The sequence below is a fragment of the Salmo salar genome, chromosome 27, assembly GCF_965601325.2.
Source record: "Salmo salar chromosome 27, fSalSal1, whole genome shotgun sequence".
Classification (NCBI taxonomy): Eukaryota; Metazoa; Chordata; class Actinopteri; order Salmoniformes; family Salmonidae; genus Salmo; species Salmo salar.
Genome location: NC_138317.1, coordinates 40,625,104 through 40,652,658, shown reverse-complemented (window position 1 = coordinate 40,652,658; position 27,555 = coordinate 40,625,104). Strand labels below are relative to the sequence as shown.

The window sequence follows — 27,555 nt, the reverse complement described above, 5'->3', positions numbered from 1 at the left end:
TGGGCAATAGATGGTGGACAATAGACTGTGGATAATAGAATGAGGACAATAGACTGTGGGCAATAGACTGTGGGCAATAGATGGTCTATAATAGAATGAGGACAATAGACTGTGGACAATAGACTGTGGGCAATAGACGGTGGACAATATACTGTGGGCAATAGACTGTGAGCAATAGAATGAGGGCAATAGACTGTGAACAATAGAATGAGGACAATAGAATGAGGACAATAGACTGTGAACAATAGACTGTCGGCAATAGACTGTGGACAATAGACTGTGGGCAATAGACTGTGAACAATAGAATGAGGACAATAGAATGAGGACAATAGACTGTGGACAATAGACTGTGAGCAATAGAATGAGGGCAATAGACTGTGAACAATAGACTGTGGGCAATAGACTGGACAATAGACTGTGGATAATAGACTGTGGACAATAGACTGTGGGCAATAGACAGTGGACAATAGAATGAGGACAATAGACTGTGGGCAATAGACTGTGGGCAATAGAATGAGGGCAATAGAATGAGGGCAATAGACGGTGGACAATAGAATGAGGACATTAGACTGTGGGCAATAGAATGAGGACAATAGACTGTGAACAATAGAATGAGGACAATAGAATGAGGACAATAGACTGTGGACAATAGACTGTGGGCAATAGACTGTGGACAATAGACTGTGAACAATAGACTGTGGGCAATAGACTGTGGACAACAGACTGTGGGCAATAGACTGTGAACAATAGACTGTGGGCAATAGACTGTGGACAATAGACTGTGGACAACAGACTGTGGGCAATAGACTGAGGGCAATAGAATGAGGACAATAGACTGTGGGCAATAAACTGTGGGCAATAGACTGTGGGCAATAAACTGTGGGCAATAGAATGAGGGCAATAGACTGTGAACAATAGACTGTGGGCAATAGACTTGACAATAGACTGTGGATAATAGACTGTGGACAATAGACTGTGGGCAATAGACAGTGGACAATAGAATGAGGACAATAGACGGTGGACAATAGACTGTGGACAATAGACTGTGGACAATAGACTGTGGGCAATAAACAGTGGACAATAGAATAAGGACAATAGACTGTGGGCAATAGACTTTGGGCAATAGAATGAGGGCAATAGAATGAGGGCAATAGACTGTGGGCAATAGACTGTGGGCAATAGACGGTGGACAATAGAATGAGGACAATAGACTGTGGGCAATAGACTGTGGACAATAGAATGAGGACAATAGACGGTGGACAATAGACTGTGGACAATAGACTGTGGACAATAGACTGTGGGCAATAGACAGTGGACAATAGACTGTGGACAATAGACTGTGGGCAATAGAATGAGGGCAATAGAATGAGGACAATAGACGGTGGACAATAGACTGTGGGCAATAGACGGTGGACAATAGAATGACAATAGACTGTGGGCAATAGAATGAGGACAATAGACGGTGGACAATAGACTGTGGACAATAGAGTGTGGGCAATAGACTGTGAGCAATAGACGGTGGACAATAGAATGAGGGCAATAGAATGAGGACAATAGACTGTGGACAATAGAATGAGGGCAATAGAATGAGGACAATAGACTGTGGGCAATAGAATGTGGGCAATAGAATGAGGGCAATAGACGGTGGACAATAGAATGAGGACAATAGACTGTGGGCAATAGACTGTGGACAATAGACTGTGGGCAATAGACGGTGGACAATATACTGTGGGCAATAGACGGTGGACAATATACTGTGGGCAATAGACGGTGGACAATAGACTGTGGGCAATAGATGGTGGACAATAGACTGTGGATAATAGAATGAGGACAATAGACTGTGGGCATAAGACTGTGGGCAATAGATGGTCTATAATAGAATGAGGACAATAGACTGTGGACAATAGACTGTGGGCAATAGACGGTGGACAATATACTGTGGACAACAGACTGTGGGCAATAGACTGAGGGCAATAGAATGAGGACAATAGACTGTGGGCAATAAACTGTGGGCAATAGACTGTGGGCAATAAACTGTGGGCAATAGAATGAGGGCAATAGACTGTGAACAATAGACTGTGGGCAATAGACTTGACAATAGACTGTGGATAATAGACTGTGGACAATAGACTGTGGGCAATAGACAGTGGACAATAGAATGAGGACAATAGACGGTGGACAATAGACTGTGGACAATAGACTGTGGACAATAGAATGTGGGCAATAAACAGTGGACAATAGAATAAGGACAATAGACTGTGGGCAATAGACTTTGGGCAATAGAATGAGGGCAATAGAATGAGGGCAATAGACGGTGGACAATAGAATGAGGACAATAGACTGTGGGCAATAGACTGTGGACAATAGAATGAGGACAATAGACGGTGGACAATAGACTGTGGACAATAGACTGTGGACAATAGACTGTGGGCAATAGACAGTGGACAATAGACTGTGGACAATAGACTGTGGGCAATAGAATGAGGGCAATAGAATGAGGACAATAGACGGTGGACAATAGACTGTGGGCAATAGACGGTGGACAATAGAATGACAATAGACTGTGGGCAATAGAATGAGGACAATAGACGGTGGACAATAGACTGTGGACAATAGAGTGTGGGCAATAGACTGTGAGCAATAGACGGTGGACAATAGAATGAGGGCAATAGAATGAGGACAATAGACTGTGGACAATAGAATGAGGGCAATAGAATGAGGACAATAGACTGTGGGCAATAGAATGTGGGCAATAGAATGAGGGCAATAGACGGTGGACAATAGAATGAGGACAATAGACTGTGGGCAATAGACTGTGGACAATAGACTGTGGGCAATAGACGGTGGACAATATACTGTGGGCAATAGACGGTGGACAATATACTGTGGGCAATAGACGGTGGACAATAGACTGTGGGCAATAGATGGTGGACAATAGACTGTGGATAATAGAATGAGGACAATAGACTGTGGGCAATAGACTGTGGGCAATAGATGGTCTATAATAGAATGAGGACAATAGACTGTGGACAATAGACTGTGGGCAATAGACGGTGGACAATATACTGTGGGCAATAGACGGTGGGCAATAGAATGAGGACAATAGACTGTGGGCAATAGACTGTGGACAATAGACTGTGGGCAATAGAATTAGGACAATAGACTGTGGGCAATAGACTGTGGGCAATAGAATGAGGACAATAGACTGTGGACAATAGACGGTGGGCAATAGAATGAGGACAATAGACTGTGGGCAATAGACTGTGCACAATAGACTGTGGACAATAGAATGAGGACAATAGACTGTGGACAATAGAATGAGGATAATAGACTGTGGGAAATAGACTGTGGGCAATAGAATGAGGACAATAGACTGTGGACAATAGAATGAGGACAATAGACTGTGGGCAATAGAATGAGGACAATAGACTGTGGGCAATAGACTGTGGGAAATAGACTGTAGGCAATAGACTTTGGACAATAGACTGTGGACAATAGACTGAGGACAATAGACTGTGGACAATAGAATGAGGACAATAGACTGTGGACAATAGACTGAGGACAATAGACTGTGGACAATAGAATGAGGATAATAGACTGTGGGAAATAGAATGAGGACAATAGACTGTGGACAATAGCCTGTGGACAATAGACTGTGGACAATAGAATGAGGACAATAGACTGTGGACAATAGACTGTGGACAATAGACTGTGGGAAATAGAATGAGGACAATAGACTGTGGGAAATAGAATGAGGACAATAGACTGTGGACAATAGCCTGTGGACAATAGCCTGTGGGAAATAGACTGTGGACAATAGAATGAGGACAATAGACTGTGGGAAATAGAATGAGGACAATAGACTGTGGACAATAGCCTGTGGACAATAGACTGTGGGAAATAGACTGTGGACAATAGAATGAGGACAATAGACTGTGGGCAATAGACTGTGGGCAATAGACTGTGGACAATAGAATGAGGACAATAGAATGAGGACAATAGACTGTGGGCAATAGATTGTGGACAATCGACTGTGGGCAATAGACTGTGGACAATAGACTGTGGACAATAGATTGTGGGAAATAGACTGTGGGAAATAGACTGTGGACAATAGCCTGTGGACAATAGACTGTGGGAAATAGACTGTGGACAATAGCCTGTGGACAATAGACTGTGGGAAATAGACTGTGGACAATAGCCTGTGGACAATAGACTGTGGGAAATAGACTGTGGACAATAGACTGTGGACAATAGACTGTGGGAAATAGACTGAGGACAATAGACTGAGGACAATAGACTGTGGACAATAGACTGTGCAGTCCCTGGCTGCTATTCCTTATGTAGCCCATAGGGCTCTGGTAAATATTGGTGCACTAAATAGGGAAAATTATGTACTTTCCCTGGTCAAAAGTAGTGCACTACATAGGGAATAGGGTGCCATTTGGGACGTAGCCTAAGAAGTTCCGTTTGAAAGGATTCCCATCCGGACCTCATTCACCCTTAAGGTTGTAATGATACTGAGTCAAACAGTTGTGGAAATGAGGGGTGGTGTCATCATGAAATCTGATGCCTCTCTCCTCTCTCCCTGTCTCTCCCTGTCTCCCTCTCTCCCCCCTTCTCTCCCTTTCCCCCCCTTCTCTCCCTGTCTCTCCCTCCCTCTCCCTTTCTCTCCCTGTCCTTGTATCTCCCTATTTCCTTACCCTCCCTCTCTCCCTGTCTCTCCCTCTCCCTGTCTCTCCCTCTCCTTCTCTCTCCCTCTCTCCTTACCCCTCCTCTCTCCCTGTCTCTCCCTCTCCCTATGTCTCCCTCTCCTTGTCTCTCTCTCTCTCCTTACCCCTCCTCTCTCCCTGTCTCTCCCTGTCTCTCCCTCTCCCTATTTCTCCATCTCTCTCTCCCTCCCTGTCTCCCTCCCTCTCCCTGTCTCCATATCTCTCTATCTCCCTCCCTCACCTCCTCTCCCTATCTCTTCCTGTCTATCTCCTTACCCTTCCTCTCTCTGTATCTCTCTCACCCTTCCTCTCCCCCCTCTCTCCCTGCCTCTCTCCCTCTCCCTTTCCCCTCCTGTCTCCCTATTTCTCCCTCTCTCTCTCCCTCCCTCTCCCTATCGCTCCCTCTCCCTGTCTCTCCCTCTCCTCGCTCTTCTCCTGTCTAACTATCTCTCCCTCTCCCTCCCTCACCCCCTCACCCCCTCTCCCCCTCTCCCTATCTCTTCCTGTCTCTCTCCTTACCCCTCCTCTCTCTGTATCTTTCTCACCCTTCCTCTCCTCCTTAACAGTGCTAAAGAGCGGAGATCTCGCCTCCCGTTGATGCACCAGTGGAGTCAGGTGGGCCACAGCAACGCCAAGTTCAGCCGGGTGGAACTTGATAAGTGGGCTGAATCGCTGGACGACCTCCTGGCCAGTCGGAGTAAGTAGACTAGGACACCCTATCCTGACCAGTAGACTAGGACACCCTATCATGACCAGCTAGACTAGGTCACCCTCCTGACCAGTAGACTAGGTCACCCTATCCTGACCAGTAGACTAGGACACCCTATCCTGACCAGTAGACTAGGTCACCCTATCCTGACCAGTAGACTAGGACACCCTATCTTGACCAGTAGACTAGGACACCCTATCCTGACCAGTAGACTAGGTCACCCTATCCTGACCAGTAGACTAGGACACCCTCCTGACCAGTAGACTAGGACACCCTCCTGACCAGTAGACTAGGACACCCTATCCTGACCAGTAGACTAGGACACCCTCCTGACCAGTAGACTAGGACACCCTATCCTGACCAGTAGACTAGGACACCCTATCTTGACCAGTAGACTAGGACACCCTATCCTGACCAGTAGACTAGGTCACCCTATCCTGACCAGTAGACTAGGACACCCTCCTGACCAGTAGACTAGGACACCCTCCTGACCAGTAGACTAGGTCACCCTATCCTGACCAGTAGACTAGGAGACCCTATCCTGACCAGTAGACTAGGTCACCCTCCTGACCAGTAGACTAGGTCACCCTCCTGACCAGTAGACTAGGTCACCCTCTTGACCAGTAGACTAGGTCACCCTCCTGACCAGTAGACTAGGATACCCTCCTGACCAGTAGACTAGGTCACCCTCCTGACCAGTAGACTAGGACACCCTCCTGACCAGTAGACTAGGTCACCCTCCTGACCAGTAGACTAGGATACCCTATCCTGACCAGTAGACTAGGACACCCTATCCTGACCAGTAGACTAGGTCACCCTATCTTGACCAGTAGACTAGGTCATCCTATCCTGACCAGTAGACTAGGTCACCCTCCTGACCAGTAGACTAGGACACCCTATCCTGACCAGTAGACTAGGTCACCCTCCTGACCAGTAGACTAGGTCACCCTCCTGACCAGTAGACTAGGACACCCTCCTGACCAGTAGACTAGGTCACCCTCCTGACCAGTAGACTAGGACACCCTATCCTGACCAGTAGACTAGGTCACCCTCCTGACCAGTAGACTAGGTCACCCTATCTTGACCAGTAGACTAGGACACCCTATCCTGACCAGTAGACTAGGTCACCCTATCCTGACCAGTAGACTAGGTCACCCTATCATGACCAGTAGACTAGGTCACCCTCCTGACCAGTAGACTAGGTCACCCTCCTGACCAGTAGACTAGGTCACCCTCCTGACCAGTAGACTAGGTCACCCTCCTGACCAGTAGACTAGGATACCCTATCCTGACCAGTAGACTAGGTCACCCTCCTGACCAGTAGACTAGGTCACCCTCCTGACCAGTAGACTAGGACACCCTATCCTGACCAGTAGACTAGGTCACCCTCCTGACCAGTAGACTAGGTCACCCTCCTGACCAGTAGACTAGGTCACCCTATCCTGACCAGTAGACTAGGACACCCTATCCTGACCAGTAGACTAGGTCACCCTCCTGACCAGTAGACTAGGTCACCCTCCTGACCAGTAGACTAGGACACCCTATCCTGACCAGTAGACTAGGTCACCCTCCTGACCAGTAGACTAGGTCACCCTCCTGACCAGTAGACTAGGACACCCTATCCTGACCAGTAGACTAGGACACCCTATCCTGACCAGTAGACTAGGACACCCTCCTGACCAGTAGACTAGGTCACCCTCCTGACCAGTAGACTAGGATACCCTATCCTGACCAGTAGACTAGGACACCCTCCTGACCAGTAGACTAGGACACCCTATCCTGACCAGTAGACTAGGACACCCTCCTGACCAGTAGACTAGGACACCCTATCCTGACCAGTAGACTAGGACACCCTATCCTGACCAGTAGACTAGGACACCCTATCCTGACCAGTAGACTAGGTCACCCTCCTGACCAGTAGACTAGGATACCCTATCCTGACCAGTAGACTAGGACACCCTATCCTGACCAGTAGACTAAGACACCCTATCCTGACCAGTAGACTAGGTCACCCTCCTGACCAGTAGACTAGGACACCCTCCTGACCAGTAGACTAGGTCACCCTCCTGACCAGTAGACTAGGACACCCTCCTGACCAGTAGACTAGGTCACCCTATCCTGACCAGTAGACTAGGACACCCTCCTGACCAGTAGACTAGGACACCCTCCTGACCAGTAGACTAGGTCACCCTCCTGACCAGTAGACTAGGAGACCCTATCCTGACCAGTAGACTAGGAGACCCTATCCTGACCAGTAGACTAGGTCACCCTCCTGACCAGTAGACTAGGACACCCTCCTGACCAGTAGACTAGGACACCCTCCTGACCAGTAGACTAGGTCACCCTCCTGACCAGTAGACTAGGATACCCTCCTGACCAGTAGACTAGGACACCCTCCTGACCAGTAGACTAGGATACCCTATCCTGACCAGTAGACTAGGACACCCTATCCTGACCAGTAGACTAGGACACCCTATCCTGACCAGTAGACTAGGACACCCTCCTGACCAGTAGACTAGGACACCCTCCTGACCAGTAGACTAGGTCACCCTCCTGACCAGTAGACTAGGATACCCTCCTGACCAGTAGACTAGGACATCCTCCTGACCAGTAGACTAGGTCACCCTCCTGAACAGTAGACTAGGTCACCCTCCTGACCAGTAGACTAGGACACCCTCCTGACCAGTAGACTAGGACACCCTATCCTGACCAGTAGACTAGGACACCCTCCTGACCAGTAGACTAGGACACCCTCCTGACCAGTAGACTAAGACACCCTATCCTGACCAGTAGACTAGGACACCCTATCCTGACCAGTAGACTAGGACACCCTATCCTGACCAGTAGACTAGGTCACCCTCCTGACCAGTAGACTAGGTCACCCTCCTGACCAGTAGACTAGGATACCCTATCCTGACCAGTAGACTAGGTCACCCTATCCTGACCAGTAGACTAGGTCACCCTATCCTGACCAGTAGACTAGGACACCCTATCCTGACCAGTAGACTAGGACACCCTATCCTGACCAGTAGACTAGGACACCCTATCCTGACCAGTAGACTAGGACACCCTATCCTGACCAGTAGACTAGGACACCCTATCCTGCACTGGAGTGTGTACTGGGCGCCTGTAATTAAACAATAAGGCCAAAGGGGGTGTGGTATATGGCCAATATACCACGGCTAAAGGCTGTTCCTCAGTACGACACAACGCGGAGTGCCTGGACACAGCCCTTAGCCGTGGTATATTGGCCATATATCACAAACCCCAGAGGTGCCTTATTGATATTATAAACTGGTTACCAACGTAATTAGAGCAGTAAAAATAAATGTTTTGTCATACCCGTGGTATACGGTCTGATATAACACGGCTGTCAGCCAATCAGCATTCAGGGCTCGAACCACCCAGTTTATAATTAGAGTTGGATGTTGATCTTGTCATTATTGCAGTGTATTGTTTCTATGCTCTCTCTTGGAGTTGAGTTTACATCCCACAGGCTGTTGACAGATGTTTTGATACCATTTATGTTACGTAGTCTGTCCACAAGAGACTAGGGCTCAGGGGAAGGGGGGAAAAAAGCAAAGTGTACTCTGATCCTGTTTTCAAACTCAGCTCACGAGTGTCTTGCAGCGTGTTGTGATGTCAGCGCGATAGGGCCGTATGGTCTCGGCGTACGTCATTGGTTTCTGTGTGCGGTGCCATAAAGCTGAGTGCGGCACTTGTTCACACTTCAGCTGACCCCACTAGCTACTATGAATAGATGTGATAGAAAACAGTAAGACCGTTTTAGATTACTGTCTCGAATGATCTAGATTGTGTTCCAAATGTAGGGCTGGGAAATATGGGAAAAATATCACAATACATTTGTTCTTTTGACGGTATTTGACAGTGCTTTATGTTTTTAAATAATAAAAGTTATCCATTTTGCTTTATGAGTTGTGCATGACCCTAGGGTGGAAACACATACCTTCTAAAATGATTTAAATGATGCTTTCTCATTCTGATTGGTTGAAGTTTGATTGAACAGTACAAACAAAAGTTGATCTCATTTGAGATCATTTCTACACTGCCACGTAGGGCTGCATGATATGGGCAATAGAATCTAGGCCTTATGTTTAACCAAATATTGCAATTGCAATTTGACTTGCAATTTAGATAAAAAATACTTAGGTGAACTGTTGGAATCATGGAAATTATTATTCCAATTCTATAGTTGGAGTGTAATAGTGGCCCCTTTGAATACGGTGTTGTAAGACAAGACAACGAATGAAGAAGCCAGGGAGGCATTCATAGAATTAGGAATTAAAATACTATTAGAATCTCTATGGAGGCGTTATTGACACAGGGTAGGAACCAAAGTGTTGGTCAGTGTTTCCCAGGGGAGTGGGACCCTATAATTTTAGTTTTCTCTTTATGTAGCTAACATATTCATGCTTTGCTTATTACTCTCTGATTTAGAAAATACTGTTGCACAGACAACAGGCTGATTTAGGCATACACCAGCACTGGTATCAGCCTGTATTAGCTAGCTACGTTTGCTCTGACTCTGTACATTTTATTAGCTAGCCAGCTAACTAGCGATTTAGCAGTAGCGGCTAACACGATTTATTTTAGCCACAACTTGCTAAGAAAAGACAAACTAGCTGTTTGCAGACAGTAAGATACACAAACCAATAGTGTAATTATAGGACGCTTGTGGATGTACATTAAAAAAAGCTAAGTGGAAAGCATCATTGTTGTAAAGTAACATATTGTTGCATCTGCTCAGTGGTGTAAAGTACTTGAGTTGGGGCGGCAGGTAGCCTAGTGGTTAGAGTGTTGGGCCAGTAACTGAAAGGTTGCTAGATCAAATCCCTGAGCTGACAAGGTTAAGAATCTGTCATTCTGCCCCTGAACAAAGCAGTTAACCCACTATTCCTAGGCTGTCATTGTAAATAAGAATTTGTTCTTAACTGACTTGCTTAGTTAAATAAAAAGTAGAAATACTTGAAAGTACTACTTAAGTAGTTGTTTGGGGTGTCTCTGCTTTACTACATTCTTAAAATATGTACTTACAATATCCCTGACACCCAACAGTACTTGTTACATTTTGAATGCTTAGCAGGACAGAAAAAATTGCCTAATTCACACACTTATCAAGAGAACATCCCTGGTCATCCCTACTGCCTCTGATCTGGCAGACTCACTAAACAGTGTCAGTGTTGAACTAGAAAATGTTTGGTTTACTTAATATAAGGGATTAGAAATGATTTATAATTTTACTTTTGATACTTAAGTATATTTTAGAAATTACATTTACTTTTGATACTTAAGTATATTTAGAACCAAATACTTTTAGACTTTTACTCAAGTAGTATTTCACTGGGTGACTTTCACTTTTACTTGAGTCATATTCTATTAAGGTATATTTACTTTTACTCAAGTATGACAATTGGGTACTTTTCCCACCACTGCATCTGCTGTATTGACCATGCAGAGTGAAGGGTTGGCAAATGATCTCTGTGTAAGGTGACGCCGACAGATATGGCAGCTCTGCTTCTAGCCCCTAAGCAACTTTGTTTTTTTGTGTTATTTCTTACATTATTAGCCCAGAATTTTTTGTGTTATTACATACACCCGGAAATAACTTTTGAATATCAGTGTTGCGGTAACTCACCATCATTACAACCAGGAATACAACTTTCCCGAATTGGATCCTTTGTTCATACCCCCCCAAAACACTGCCAGCAGAGAAGAGGTATTCGGAGTGGACTTCTAGTCTGACTCAGGAGTCGTGCACACCATCCACTGCTTCCGAGTATATTACTCTCTAAGGTTCAGTCTTTGGATAATAAAGTAGACAAGCTCAGGGCGAGGATCTCCTTCCAGAGAGACATCATGGATCGTAACATACTCTGTTTCATGGAAACATAGCCCTTGGGATATACTGTCCCTGTCTATACAGTCAGCTGGATTCTCAGTACATCGCGCAGACAAGAATAAAGAACTCTCCTGGGAGAAGAAAGGCTGGGTGTATGTTTCATGATTAACTACTCATGGGGTGATTGTGATAACATACAGAAACTCAAGTCATTTTGTTCCCCCAACCTAGAATACCTCACAATCAAATGCCAACGTATTACCTCCCAAGAGAATTCTCTTTGGTTATAGTCACAGCCGTGTATATTCCCCCTCAATCCGATACCACGGCGGCCCTCAAAGAACTACACTGGACTTTATGCAAACTGGAAACCACATATCCTGAGGTCGCATTTATTGTAGCTGGGGATTTTAACAAAGCAAATTTAAGGAAAATGCTACCGAAGTTCTACCACCACATTGACTGTAGTACTCGCGCTGGGAAAACATTGGACCGCTGCTTGAAATGCCTACAAGGCCCTCCCCCGCCCTCCCTTTGGCAAATCTGATCACAACTCCATTTTGCTCCTCTCTTCCTATAGGAAGAACTTCAAACAGGAAGTACCTGTGGTAAGATCTATTCAACGCTGTTCTGACCAATCAGAATCCATGCTTCAAGATTGTTTTCATCATGCAGACTAGGATATGACAAAGTGGAGTCGCAATTCAACGGCTCAGACATGAGACGTATGTGGCAGGGTCTCCAGACAATCACGACCTACAAAGTGAAAATCAGACACGTCACGGACACCGACGTCTTGCTTTGGACAAGCTAAGCACCACCTTCTCCCACTTTGAGGATAACACAGTGCCACCGACGCGGCCTGCTACCAACGACAGCGGGCTCTCCTTCTCCATGACCGACGTGAGTAAGACATTTAAGCGTGTTAACCCTCGCAAGGCTGCCGGCCCAGACGGCATCCCTAGCCACGTCCTCAGAGCATGCGCAGACCAGCTGGCTGGAGTGTTTATGGACATATTCAATCTCTCCCTATCCCAGTCTGCTTTCCCCACTTGCTTCAAGATGTCCACCATTGTTCCTGTTCCCAAGAAAGCAAAGGTAACTGAACTAAATGACTATCGCCCTGTAACACTCACTTCTGTCATCATGAAGTGCTTTGAGAGGCTAGGTAACGATCAAATATCATATCACCTCTACCTTACCTGACACCCTAGACCCAGTCAATTTGCTTACTGCCCCAATAGATCCACAGAAGATTCAGTCGCCATCACACTGCACACTGCCCTATCCCATCTGGACAAGAGGAATACCTATGTAAGAATGCTGTTCATTGACTATAGCTCAGCATTCAACACCATAGTACCCTCCAAGCCCACCATTAAGTTCGGGGCCCTGAGTCTCAACCCCTCCCTGTCCAACTGTGTCCTGGACTTTCTGACGGGCTTCCCCCAGGTGGTGAAGGTCGGAAACAATATCTCCACTTTGCTGATCCTCAACACAGGGCCCCACAAGGTCGCTTGCTCAGCCCCCTCCTGTACTCCCTGTTCACCCATGACTGCGTGGCCATGCCGCCTCCCAACTCAATCATCAAGTTTGTAGACGACACAACGGTAGTAGGCCTGATTACCAACAATGATGACACAACCCACACGGAGGAGGTGAGGGCCCTGTGAGAGTGGTGCCAGGAAAATAACCTCTCACTCAAAGTCAACAAAACAAAGGATCTGATCGTGGACTTCAGGAAACAGCAGAGGGAGCACACCCCTATCCACATCGACGGGACCACAGTGGAGAAGGTGGAAAGCTTCATGTTCCTCGGCGTACACATCACTGACGATCTGAAATGGTCCACCCACACACAGTGTGGAGAAGAAGGCGCAACAGCTCCACTTCAGCCTCAGGAGGGTAAAGAAATTGGTCTTGGCCCCTAAAACCCTCACAAACTTTTACAGATGCACAATTGAGAGCACACAGGTCCCGTGTGGCTCAGTTGGTAGAGCATGGTGTTTGCAACGCCAGGGTTGTGGGTTCGATTCCCACAGGGGGACCAGTACGGAGAAAAAAATGTATGAAATGTATGCATTCACTACTGTAAGTCGCTCTGGATAAGAGCGTCTGCTAAATGACTAAAATGTAAATGTAATCCTGTCGGGCTGTATGACAGCCTTGTACGGCAACTGCACCATTCGCAACCGCAGGGCTCTCCACAAGGAAGTGTGGTCTGTACAACGCATCACCGGGGCCACACTGCCTGCCCACCAGGACACCTACAGCACCTGATGTCACAGAAAGGCTAAAAAGATCATCAAGGACATCAACTGCCATGGCCTGTTCACCCCGCTACCATCTAGAAGTTGAGGTCAGTACAGGTGCATCAAAGCTGGGACCGAGAGACTGAAAATCAGCTTCTATCTAAAGGTCATCAGATTGTTAAACAGCCATCACTAACTGGCTACCACCTGGTTACTCAACCCTACACCTTAGAGGCTACTGTCCTATGTACATAGACTTGGAATCACTGGCCACTTTAATGATGAAACACTAGAAACTTTAATAATGTTTAAAATACTGATTTAGTCAATGACATTGCTCATCCTAATATTTCTTAATTCCATTATTTTACTTTTAGATTTGTGTATTGTTGTGAATTGTTAGATACTACTGCACTGTTGGAGCTAGGAACACAAGCATTTCGCTACACCCGCAATAACATCTGCTAAGTATGTGTACGTGACCAATAAAATGTTATTTGAACGAGCAACAACTGCGCTCCTTTAGTGACAGGTGGGGAGAGAAAGGGAGAGATGGAACTCAAGTAGCAGAGGATTCTATTTTTAAAAAAAGAGTCACATTTAACAAACTAATCATTGAATCCTTCCATTTTTTGCTGTCTTACACTTGATTCATACAGCGTCTCAGAGAATAAGTACCTGATCTAGGATCAGGTCCCTCTTGTCCATGTCATCTTATTCATTGTGATCTAAAAGGCAAAACTGATCCTAGGTCAGCACTCCTACTCTGAGACACTTCATGAACACAGTCCCAGTTCTCAGATTGATTGTTCTACGTGAGAAAGGTCATGGGTGGGAACTTGGAACCATTTATAATAGGTGTGCCTTCTGAATCCCAAATAGCACCCTCTTCCCTATATAGTGCACCACTTTAACTATTGACTCTGGTTAAAAGTAGTGCACTATATAGGGAACAGGGTGCCATTTGGGGACACACTCCGTGACCAAGGAAGATACAATAATGTCATATTTACTTCCTCATTCCTTCTAGAATGTAACGTCCGTTGTTGGAATGAGACCAAGGTGCAGCGTGGGTTGGGTTCATCATATTTCAATATAAACGGTCAACCAGCAAAAACCAAAACAAGAAGCAACACAACGAACAGTTTCGCAGGCTTCTCACAGCAATGCAAAAACAACTTCCCACACAGACAGGTGGAAAAAGGGCTACCTAAGTATGGCTCCCAATCAGCGACAACGATGTACAGCTGTCCCTGATTGAGAGCCATACCATGCCAAAACACAGAAATACAAAACATAGATAGGGAACATAGAATGCCCACCCCAACTCACGCCCTGACCAAACCAAAATAGAGACATAAAAAGGAACTCTAAGGTCAGGGCGTGACAGTACCCCCCCCCCCCCCAAAGGTGCGGACTCCGGCCGCAAAACCTAAACCTATAGGGGAGGGTCCGGGTGGGCATCTATCCGCGGTGGCGGCTCAGGGGCGGGACGCAGACCCCGCTCCACCTCTGGCTCACCCCACTTTGGTGGTGCCTCTAGAGCGGGGTCCCTCGCCGCCGACCCCGGACTGGGGACCCTCGCAGCGGGCCCCGGACTGGAGGGCGACTCTGGCTGCGCCAGACAGGCGGGCGGCTCTGGCTGCGCCGGACAGGCGGGCGCTCTGGCTGCGCCGGACAGGCGGGCGGCTCTGGCGGCTCCGGACTGGCGGGCAGCTCTGGCGGCTCCGGACTGGCGGGCGGCTCTGGCGGCTCCGGACTGGCGGGCGGCTCTGGCAGCTCCGGACTGGCGGGACTTGCAGTAGGCCTGGCTCTGGGTGCAGGCACAGGATTCACCAGGCTGGGGAGACATGCAGGAGGCCTAGCTCTGGGAGCAGGCACAGGACTCACCAGGCTGGGGAGCCCTGCAGGAGGCCTGGCTCTGGGAGCAGGCACAGGACTCACCAGACTGGGGAGACATGCAGGAGGCCTGGCTCTGGGAGCAGGCACAGGATAGACCGGATCTCGAAGACCTACTGGAGGTCTGGAGCGCACAGCCTGCACAACCCATCCTGGCTGGGTTGTAACTGTAGCCCTGCACGGGCGGAGTGCTGGCACAGAGTGAACTGGGCTGTGCTGAGGACTGATGGCTGCCGTGCGTAGAGCAGGCGCAGGGTAGCCTGGGCCTAGGAGACGCACTGGTGGCCGGATGTGCTGCGCAGGCATACTCCTTCCTGGTTGGATCCTCTCCCTAGCCCGGCAGATGCGGGGAGCTGGGATGTAACGTCCCGGGCTGTGACCGCGCACTGGAGACACCGTGCACTCCACCGCATAACACGTGTCTGACCAGTACAACGCCACAATAAGAACGGGGAGCTGGCTCAGGTCTCCAACCTGACTCTGCCACACTCCCCGTGTGCCCCCCCCACAACTTCCTTGCCAGCCGTGTTCCCTCATACCGTTGCCGTTGGTCCTTTTCTCCTGCTGCCTCCGCTCTTCTGAGTGCCTCCACCTGTTCCCATGGGAGGCGATCCCTTCCGGCCATTATCTCTTCCCAAGTGTAGGATCCCTTGCCGTCCAGGATGTCTTCCCATGTCCAGTCCTCTTTTCCACGCTGCTTGGTCCGCTTGTGGTGGGAAGTTCTGTAACGTCCATTGTTGGAATGAGACCAAGGCGCAGTGTGGGTTGGGTTCATCATATTTTAATATAAACGGTCAACCAGCAAAAAACAAAACAAGAAGCAACACAACGAACGAACAGTTTCGCAGGCTTCTCACAGCAATGCAAAAACAACTTCCCACACAGACAGGTGGAAAAAGGGCTATGGCTCCCAATCAGCGACAACGATGTACAGCTGTCCCTGATTGAGAGCCATACCAGGCCAAAACACAGAAATACAAAACATAGATGGGAACATAGAATGCCCACCCCAACTCACGCCCTGACCAAACCAAAATAGAGACATAAAAAGGAACTCTAAGGTCAGGGCGTGACATAGAATTTCTCCTGTCCTGTTACTAACACCCGTATTATTCCATCCCACCACACCGCTGTTGTGACAGTTTACTGTCGTTATCTTGTAAAACAGGTTTAGGCAACCCTGGTCCTGGAGTGCCACAGGCACTTCATGTTTTTGATTTATCTGACCTGGAAGACCAGGTGTGTTGAATTTAGTCAATCACTGAACTGATCAATTAGATCAGTTGTTCAGGTGTGGGAGCTTAGTTAGTACATGCGGTACCTGCGGCACTCCAGGAACAGGGTTACCTACCCCTGTCGTACGGGATCAAAATAACTAAGGGAGGGTGTTTTCAGTAACCTTCCTTTGATAGTTACATTCCAGGAAAGCTTTGAAAAGGAAACTGTCTAGTTTGCTTGCTCTTCTAGGGAAATTGTTGTCAGTTAAAGATAAACCCTAGGTTGTCATGGCTACATGTGCCCCCACCCACACACACACACCATACTTTAGTGTAGTCCTATTGGAATGTGGAACATTAGAGAACCATTAATGCTAACAGTGCATTGGGAAAGCATTCAGACCCCTTGACTTGTTCCACCTTTTGTTACGTTACAGCCTTATTCTAAAATCGATGAAAATGTTTTTAAAATCCTCATTAATCTACACACAATACCCCATAATAAAAAAAAGTGTAAACAGGTTTTTAGAAATTTTACCAAATGAATTAAAAATAAAAACAGATACCTTATTTACATAGGTATTTAGACCCTTTGCTATGAGACTCGAAATTGAGCTCAGGTGCATCCTCTTTCCATTGATCATCTTTGAGATGTTTCTACAACTTGATTGGAGTCCACCTGTGGTAAATTCAATTGATTGAACATGATTTGCAAATGCACACACCTCTCTCAGAGCAAAAGCCAAGTCATGAGGTCGAATAAGTTGTCCATAGAGCTCCGAGACGGGATTGGGTCGAGGCACAGATCTGGAGAAGGGTACCAAAAAATGTCTGCAGCATTGAAGATCCCCAACCACACTGGCCTCCATCAAATTCTTAAATGGAAGAAGTTTGGAACCACCAAGAATTTTCCTAGAGCTGGCCGCCTGGCCAAACTGAGCAATCGGGGGAGAAGGGCCTTGATCAGTGACGTGACCAAAAACCCGATGGTCACTCTGACAGAGCTCCAGAGTTCCTCTGTGGAGATGGGAGAACCTTCCAGAAGGACAACCATCTCTGCAGCACTCCACCAATCAGGCCTTTATGGTAGAGTGGACGCCACTTCTCAGTAAAAGGCACATGACAGCCCACTTGGAGTTTGCCAAAAGGCACCTAAAGGACTCTCAGACCATGAGAAACACGATTCTCTGGTCTGATGAAACCAAGATTGAACTATTTGGCCTGAATGCCAAGCGTCACGTCTGGAGGAAACCTGGCACCAACCCTACGGTGAAGCATGGTGATGGCAGCATCATGCTGTGGGGATGTTTCTCAGCGGCAGGGAGTGGGAGACTAGTCTGGATCGAGGGAAAGATGAACTGAGCAAAGTACAGAGAGATCCTTGATGAAAACCTGCTCCAGAGCGCTCAGGAACTCAGACTGGTGTGAAGGTTGACCTTCCAACAGGACAACAACCCTAAGCACACAGCCAAGACAATGCAGGCGTGGCTTCGGAACAAGTCTCTGAATGTCCTTGTGGACCAGCCTGAGCCTGGACTTCAACCTGATCGAATATCTCTGGAGAGACCTGAAAATAGCTGTGCAGCAACGCTCCCCATCCAACCTGACAGAGCTTGAGAGGATCTGCAGAGAAGAATGGGAGAAACTCCCCAAATACAGGTGTGCCAAGCTTGTAGCTTCATACCCAAGAAGACTTGAGGGTGTAATCGCTGCCAAAGGTGCTTCAACAAAGTACTAAGTAAAAGGTATAAAATACTTATGTAAATGTGATATTTCATTTTTTTATATAATAATACATTTGCCAACATTTCTAAAAACATGTTTTCTCTTTGTCATTGTGGGGTATTGTGTGTATATTGATGAAGATCAATTTCAGAATAAGGCTGTAAAATAACAAAATGTGGAAAAAGTCAAGGGGTCTGAATACTTTCCGAATGCACTTTATATGGAGCCTGTAGACATATAGGCTATATTCCTACATCTCGATGGCTGGGTTTAGACAGGCAGCCCATTTCTGATCTTTTGGCCAATTATTGGCAAAGGAGCTTATCTGTTTGGTCAAAAGACAAGTATAAATGCAGCCAATGTTCCTTTCAGATTATAAACTGTATTGTCCATTCTTGTGGAATGGAAATGTCTTTATAGGCATGTGGCTCACACAATCGCAATCAGGCAGAGTACAAAAACAGTCTAAATGGTAGCCTCATAAATACATACACATAAATACTATCATCAGTCTACTGTTATAGAAATTAAAAGCTTTCTTGGAATGCTTTCATCTACTTCTATCTACTACCAGGGATTAAATGTCATATAAAGTTGAAGTCGGAGGTTTACATACACCTTAGCCAAATACATTTAAACTCAGTTTTTCACAATTCCTGACATTTAATCCCAGTAAAAATTCCCTGTCTTAGGTCAGTTAGGATCACCACTTTTTATTTGAAGAATGTGAAATGTCAGAATAATAGTAGAATGATTGATTTATTTCAGCTTTTATTTCTTTCTTCACATTCCCAGTGGGTCAGAAGTTTACATACACTCAATTAGTATTTGGTATCATTGCCTTTAAATTGTTTAACTTGGGTCAAACGTTTCATGTAGCCTTCCACAAGCTTCCCACAATAAGTTGGGTGAATTTTGGCCCATTCCTTCTGACAGAGCTGGTGTAACTGAGTCAGGTTTGTAGGCCTCCTTGTTTGCACACGCTTTTTCAGTTCTGCCCACACATTTTCTATGGGATTGAGGTCAGGGCTTTGTGATGGCCACTCCAGTACCTTGACTTTGTTGTACTTAATCCATTTTGCCACAACTTTGGAAGTATGCTTGGGGTCATTGTCCATTTGGAAGACCCATATGTGACCAAGCTTTAACTTCCTGATTGATGTCTTGAGGTGTTGCTTCAATATATCCACATAATTTTCCTACCTCATGATGCCATCTATTTTGTGAAGTGCACCAATCCCTCCTGCAGCAAAGCACCCCCACAACATGATGCTGCCACCCCGTGCTTCACGGTTGGGATGGTGTTCTTCGGCTTGCAAGCCTCCCCTTTTTCCTCCAAACATAACGATGGTCATTATGGCCAAACAGTTCTATTTTTGTTTCATCAGACCAGAGGACATTTCTCCAGAAAGTAAGATTTTTGTCCCCATGTGCAGTTGCAAACTGTAGTCTGGCTTTCTTATGGCGGTTTTGGAGCAGTGGCTTCTTCCTTGCTGAGCGGCCTTTCAGGTTATGTCGATATAGGACTCGTTTTACTGTGGATATGGATACTTTTGTACCTGTTTCCTCCAGCATCTTCACAAGGTCCTTTGCTGTTGTTCTGGGATTGATTTGCACTTTTCGCACCAAAGTACGTTCATCTCTAGGAGACAGAACGCGTCTCCTTCCTGAGCGGTTGTTAATACAGATGAGCGTGGCACCTTCAGGCGTTTGGAAATTGTTCCCAAGGTTGAACCAGACTTGTGGAGGTCTACAATATCTTTTCTGAGGACTTGGCTGATTTCTTTTGATTTTCCTATGATGTCAAGCAAAGAGGCACTGAGTTTGAAGGTAGGCCTTGAAATACATCCACAGGTACACCGCCAATTGACTCAAATGATGTTAATTAGCCTATCAGAAGCTTCTAAAGCCATGACATCCCTTTCTGGAATTTTCCAAGCCATTTAAAGGCACATTCAACTTAGTGTTTGTAAACTTCTGACCCACTGGAATTGTGATAGTGAATTATAAGTTAAATAATCTGTCTGTAAACAATTGTTGGAAAAATTACTTGTGTCATGCACAAAGTAGATGTCCTAACCGACTTGCCAAAACTATAGTTTGTTAACAAGAAATGTGTGGAGTGGTTGAAAAACTAGTTTTTAATGACTCCAACCTAAGTGTATGTAAACTTCCGACTTCAACTGTACATATGAGATGAGTAATGCAAGATATGTAAACATCATTATTAAAGTGTCATTAATAAAGTGACTAGTGATCCATTTATTAAAGTGGCCAATGATTTCAAGTCTGTATGTAGGCAGCACTCTGATGGCCTTGAGATAGAAGCTATTTGTTAGTCTCTCGGTCCCAGCTTTGTTGCACCTGTACTGACCTCGCCTTCTGGATGATAGTGGGGTGAACAGACAGTGGCTCGGGTGGTTGATGTCCTTGATGGTCTTTAGCTTAGTTATACATTCTGAAGTGATGAAGTTTTGATTATTTTAAGTGAAGTGTTTAAACGTGTTTTAATTGTTGAACTGTTATTCAAAATGAACTAGTGTCAGTGTTGATTAATCACATATCACAATCCTGCAATAAAGAGGGGAAGGGGTTCTGTCTGTAATTTGTCTGTGTTTCTGTGTTGTATTCTCAAATGAACATTTCATTTTTGTCTAGTTGTAAGATCTCTAATATGTTTTATTTGTTTGTCACTCTCTCTCTATTTCACTAAATCAGCTTTGAGAATACATTTTGCAGCTTATCATATGGCATGTGTCGCCAATGCAGCCATAGGACTACATAATGATGGCATTACTGGCCTTGTGGGCATCTGTCATCAGAGAATAGCTAAACTTACACATTGTTTACATGTTGACCTATACGTTCTGAATTTAAAATGATACCAGTAGACAATGTATATAAAGTAAAGAATATACCAGATTTTGTACATGCCTTTTAAGTGCTGACATCAAATTTTGTGCAAATCCAACCCTTGTAAGAAAATAAGGAGATGACAATTAGGCTACAGGAGATTTAGCATCACAGGAAACATTCTATGAGGTACATTTTATTTAATTCATTTTAGCGATGTTGCTAGCAAAGTGATTGCAGCTCCCATAGCAACCAGGAACTGTCTATGTATCACTGACCCTGCATAAGCTAGCGACTGGGCTAACACAGGAAACCTTTCAGGTCAATAATATGCTGTTTTTATAAATTTTTTGCTTTCTAATAGTAGCTAGCTAGTAGCTAGTTAGTTATACCTACTGTAGGTAACTTACAAGGTTAGCTGACTTTTCAACAACGACAAAAATAACTCAATGTGGCTGGCTAGCTACTTGTCCCTCATGCTAGCCTTTACAGCCAAATATCACTTACGTCTAGAATAGAAAATATTGATATGGCCAGCATTGTAGACTGTTGCTCCTACGGCACTAAACTGGTGAGCGCCTTCCAGAGCGCCGCCCAAGCAAAGCATTTGATTGTTTGACGTGTTGCGAGTTGTCACTGATTTACATCTGGTGCTGACCCCTCTTTACCTAATTTCTGCCATGGAACTTCCCCAGGCTTCCCGTTTTTCTGGTTCGCGATGCGGCTAGGTTAAGGGTTACGGTTGGTGTTACGATTTTTGAATGGGAATCAATTATTTGGTCCCCACAAGGATAGGTAAACAAACCCGTATGTGTGTGCGTACGTGTTACTGTGTTGCCCTGTCTATCCCAGTCACGGTGTGTGAACAATGACATGTTGTAACCACTGTGTCAGCAATCTTCTGTACTCCTTCCTTTCCCCACCCCCACTCAGTCTGCACAAAAACATGTTGCAACCCACTGTCGAGAGAGAGAGAGAGAGAGAGAGAGAGAGAATGTGTGACTGATTAAAGATAGCAAGAATGAAAATATACTGGGGGAAAATATTATATGATTGATTAGTACTTTACAGTCTGTGTATATTTCTGTGTGTGTGTAATAACTTTTTTGAAATGTCATGATTTTTTTCAGGTCCTGAATTTGTTCAAATGCTATTTTAAGCTTAAGGGTTAGGTTTTGGGTTTTGGGGTTAAGGTTTTTGCAGGTTAGAGTTAGGGAAAAATGTGTGTTTGCATGTCAATGTATTGGCCAATGGTGTGTGTGAACATCCCATCTGTCACCCCTTCCTCGTCTTCCCCTCTAGTGATGTCCTAAATGTACTTCCATAAACCCTAATACTCCTCCCTCTCCCCCCCTCCCCCTTCCCCTCCCTCTCTCCAGCGGGTGTGTCTGTGTTTGGAGCATTCCTTCGCTCAGAGTTTAGTGAGGAGAATCTGCAGTTCTATCTGGCCTGTGAGCAGTACAGAAACTCGTCCAACAACTTCAGCCTGCACAAACGGGCCAAGGCGATCACTGCCACCTATATTGATGCGGGAGCGCCACGAGAGGTATATAGAATGTGTCTATACTTTAACCTGCCTGGCCGGCCTTTCTATCGGTCTATCTGTTCATCTGTGGGCTAGCCGGTCTTTCTATCGGTCTATCTGTCCATCTGTGGGCTAGCCGGTCTTTCTATCAGTTTATCTGTAAATGGGCTTCTCTTTCTTTTCTCCATCTACCAGTCTGTAATCTTCTTCCTTCTGCACGGTGGTGTGTTTGTTAAACCAGTTAATTCACCCATCCCCTGTCCTCTCCCTCGTTCACTCTCTCCCCTCTCTCTCCCCCTCCATGCCCCGTCCTCTCCCTCTTTCACTCTCTCCCCTCTCTCTCTCCCTCCATGCCGCGTCCTCTCCCTCTATCTCTCTCTCTCTCCCTCCATGCCCCATCCTCTCCCTCTTTCTCTCTCTCTCCCCTCCATCCCCTGTCCTTTCCCTCTTTCACTCTCTCCCCTCTCTCTCTCCCCTCCATCCCCCGTCCTCTCCCTCTTTCACTCTCTCCCCTCTCTCTCCCTCCATGCCCTGTCCTCTCCCTCTTTCTCTCTCTCTCCCTCCATGCCCCGTCCTCTCCCTCTTTCTCTCCCCTCCATCCCCATCCTCTCCCTCTTTCACTCTCTCCCCTCTCTCTCTCTGCCTCCATCTCCCTCTCTTTCCCACTGCCTTTCTCTCTCGCTGCCCCTCTCTCTCTCATCCTCCGTCTCTCCATACCTCTCCCGCTCTTGCTTCTTTCTCCCCTCTCTCTCTCTCTCTCTCTCTCTCTCTCCCTTTCCCACTCTGCCTCTCTCTCTCTCTCTCCCTTTCCCACTATGCCTCTCTCTCCCTCCCTCCCTTTCCCACTCTGCCTCTCTCTCTCCCTCTCTCCCTTTCCCACTCTGCCTCTCTCTCTCCCTCTCTCCCTTTCCCACTCTGCCTCTCTCTCTCCCCCTCTCCCTTTCCCACTCTGCCTCTCTCTCTCCCCCTCTCCCTTTCCCACTCTACCTCTCTCCCTCCCTCCCTTTCCCACTCTGCCTCTCTCTCTCCCTCTCTCCCTTTCCCACTCTGCCTCTCTCTCTCCCTCTCTCCCTTTCCCACTCTGCCTCTCTCTCTCCCTCTCTCCCTTTCCCACTCTGCCTCTCTCTCTCCCCCTCTCCCTTTCCCACTCTACCTCTCTCCCTCCCTCCCTTTCCCACTCTGCCTCTCTCTCTCTCTCCCTCCCTTTCCCACTCTGCCTCTCTCTCTCCCTCTCTCCCTTTCCCACTCTGCCTCTCTCTCTCCCCCTCTCGCTTTCCCACTCTACCTCTCTCCCTCCCTCCCTTTCCCACTCTGCCTCTCTCTCTCTCTCCCTCCCTTTCCCACTCTGCCTCTCTCTCCCTCTCTCCCTTTCCCACTCTGCCTCTCTCTCTCCCTCCCTCCCTTTCCCACTCTGCCTCTCTCTCTCTCCCTCTCTCTCTCTCTCTCTCTCTCTCTCCCTTTCAGGTGAACTTGGACAGTAAGACCAGAGATCTAACCACACAGCTCCTACAGGCCCCATCACACACCTCCCTATCCCACGCCCAGAAACGCATCTACTCCCTCCTGGATACAGACTGCTACCCTCGCTTCCTCCAGTCCACCATCTACCTCACCCTGCTGGGCCAGGCTGACTAGAGACTAACGGCTCCATTCAATCCGTATCGTGGAAGTTCAGCACTATAGCCTCGATTGAAATGTATAGGCAATGTGCCAGCGTTCGGGGAGACTACGTTCACGTTAAACGCTGTATATGATGGCTCAATCTGAAATGACTTTTACATTTCAATCACGCTGTAGCGTTGAATTTTCTGCAATACGAATTGAATGGGGACCTAAGGCTTTGTCCCTATTCTCCACTCTCCACCCTTCTCCTAAAGTGTACACTTGCACACTATCTTACATGGATTTAACAATGGTGGAAAGGAAACTCCAATCCAGTGCTTTTGAATCTATGATGGGTGTGTAAGTGCTTACTGGGAAAGGGTGGAAAACTGAGACCTATCTGTTGTGGATATAGGGTAGGACTGTTGCAGGAGATGCAGTTACATAATGTTGAGTTAAAGAGGGTTTGGGGTTTAGTCATTCACGTTAATGAGCAGGGTTGTGTTCATTTGGGCATGGAACAGAAAAACTTTTTCAATGTTTTTCAAAGCAAAACGAAAATGAGAGTTCCTTATTGGACAAGTCCAGGTAGTCCCTTTCTGTTTCAGTGCCTAATGAACATGACCCAGGGCGTTCTGTTAGGTTCTGTTCTGCTTCGGGTGTGAAGTAGCTTGGGGAAATGACAGCTGGGAATGCCATGGGGTTTGGATTGAAGGAGCTTGCCAATCGATCAACAGAGGTTACGAGACAGGGACCTATTTTTTCCACGACTTAACGAGTGCGAAACTGCCGATATCATTGTCTGTTATCATTAAACATCCTCTTTTTGTTGGCATCATTCGTAGCAGAGCAGCTAAGAAGCCGATAGGTCACCCACGGTCCAATGAGCACGTATGGAATTCCGCCAGCGTGGACAAAGGAAAAACAAGTAGAGCAAGATGCCGCACTAGTTAAAAAGGACAACGCATTTTGTGAAACCCAAAACAGTTCACACGGGTGGAGGAGGGTGGAGGAGGGTGGAGGAGGGGGGAGGAGGGTGGAGGAGGGTGGAGGAGGGGGGGAGGAGGGTGGAGGAGGGTGGAGGAGGGGGAAGGAGGGGGGAGGAGGGTGGAGGAGGGTGGAGGAGGGGGGGGGGGAGGGTGGAGGAGGGGGGAGGAGGGGGGAGGAGGGCCGTACAAGGAAGTAACCTAGATTGCCTCCAGGAACTCTTTTTGAAAAAGTGATTCCTTTCAAAGATGTCACCTTATAATCCCTCAGATCAGATAGATGGTTTTATTAACATATCAAAACAGATCATTTGTCGCTAGATAATTCAAAAATGGTATTGTTTCCAAGTAAGCCATCTTACATTACAATAACACAAGTAGGGGATGTCCCATCAGGCTTCTGGCAAACAAAATCAGTGTTGGTTTGATGCTGTTCTTACGTGACTGCAGTGTACTAAACAGCGTATGAAAACCAAAAGAGAAACCTATTCACTAAATGCTCCATTGTACATATTTTTAAACAGTAATCTGAAGAGAATCCAACAGATAAACAAAGAATATAATAATTTCTTTCAAGTGTATAATTTCTTTGTACTTAGTTTTGAATGTGGTTTGTCAGAACTATTTTAAAGAGGAATAAATTCACGTAGTCGTTGGTCATTATAGATGGATCTCAGTGCTATCTATCTAAACACTGTGAGGTTGCTGAGTAACGCTAAGGAAATAAACTATATATCTCTGTGTCCAATATGAAGGAAGTTTTGAGGTAGTTTCGCGAGCTAACGCTAACTAGCATCAGCGCAATGAATGGAAGTCTATGGGGAGCTGCTAGCATAACTGAAAGTAATCATTACGGTTACTGAGTTTGGGTAATCCAAAAGTTACGTTACTGATTACAATTTTGTACAGGTAACTATAGTAACGGATTACATTTAAAATGTAACCAACGTAAACCCGGGATTAATGTTTGGGGTTTAAAAATCTGATTTTAAGAAGATAAATTGTAGAACTATACTGATCAAAAATATAAACACAACATGCACCAAAATTCAACATTTTTACTGAGTTAAAAGTTCATATGAGGAAATCAGTCAATTGAAATAAATTAATTAGGCTCAAATCTATGGATTTCACGTGACTGGCAGGGGTGCGGGCCATGGGTGGGCATAGACCCATCGACTTGGGAGCCAGGCCCAACCAATCAGAATACATTTTCCCCCACAAAAGGGCTTTATTACAGAGAGAAATACTCAGTTTCATCAGCTGTCCGGGTGGCTGGCCTCAGACGATCCCGCAAGGGAAGAAGCCGGATGTGGAGATCCTGGGCTGGCGTGGTTACATTTGGTCTGCGGTTGGACGTACTGCCAAATTCTCTAAAACGATATTGGAAGCTGCTTATGGTAGAGATATTCCATTCAATTCTCTGGCAACAGCTCTGGTGGACATTCCTGAAGTCAGCATGCCAATTGCACGCCCCCTCAAAACTTTAGACATCTGTGGCATTGTGTTGTGTGGCAAAACTGCACATTTTAGAATTGGCTTTTATTGTCCCCAGCGCAAGGTGCACCTGTGTAATGATCATGCCATTTAATCAGCTTGTTGATATGCCACACCTGTCAGGTGGATGGATTATCTTGGCATAGTAGATAGGCTCACTAACAGGGATGTAAACAAATTTGTGTAGAAAATATGAGAGAAATCAGCTTGTTGTGTGTATGGTACTTTTCTGTGATCTTTTATTTCAGCTCATGAAACATGGGACCAACACTTTACATGTTGTGTTAATATTTTAGTTCAGTATAGGTGGGGCTTCCGATGTAGCTTGATGGTACTAATGTCGCATTCACGTGCGAGACGAAACTAGGAAACTCTGAAATGTCCGACTTGCTAACTGGTTGAATACGGCACGTGTATAACTACAACCAGTTAGCAAGTCGGAAATGTCAGATTTTCCTAGTTCCAACTAAAAGTAAACGCGGCATTAGTAGTGAATGTTTAACATGTAATCAGGACACCAATGTTTTGGGGATGATATCTGTGTGTGTGGGGAAGCAGGGTTGTGTTCATTAGGGCACACTATAGCAAAACGTTTTGAAACAAAACAAAAATGTCAATTTCTTATTGGACAAATCCAAGTTGTTCCACCCCATTTAACTAAATTGTCTTCAGTTTTGGTGCCGAATGAACACAACTCTGTCTTGTACTGACTGCCTGTTGA

The 27,555-nt window shown here is 46.2% G+C and overlaps 1 protein-coding gene across 1 annotated transcript in view; it reads left to right on the top strand.

The window, feature by feature from the left end:
• The window catches only part of LOC106593811 (uncharacterized), a 30,699-nt gene extending 5,513 nt beyond the window's left edge, over positions 1–25,186 (top strand). Inside the window, exons 4-6 of the mRNA XM_045709617.2 lie at positions 5,276–5,406; positions 22,604–22,770; positions 24,214–25,186. Coding sequence (XP_045565573.1) covers positions 5,276–5,406; positions 22,604–22,770; positions 24,214–24,384 — 469 coding nt within the window. The 3' untranslated portion in view covers positions 24,385–25,186. The remainder of the gene's footprint in view (positions 1–5,275; positions 5,407–22,603; positions 22,771–24,213) is intronic.
• The last annotated feature ends 2,369 nt before the right edge of the window (positions 25,187–27,555 follow it).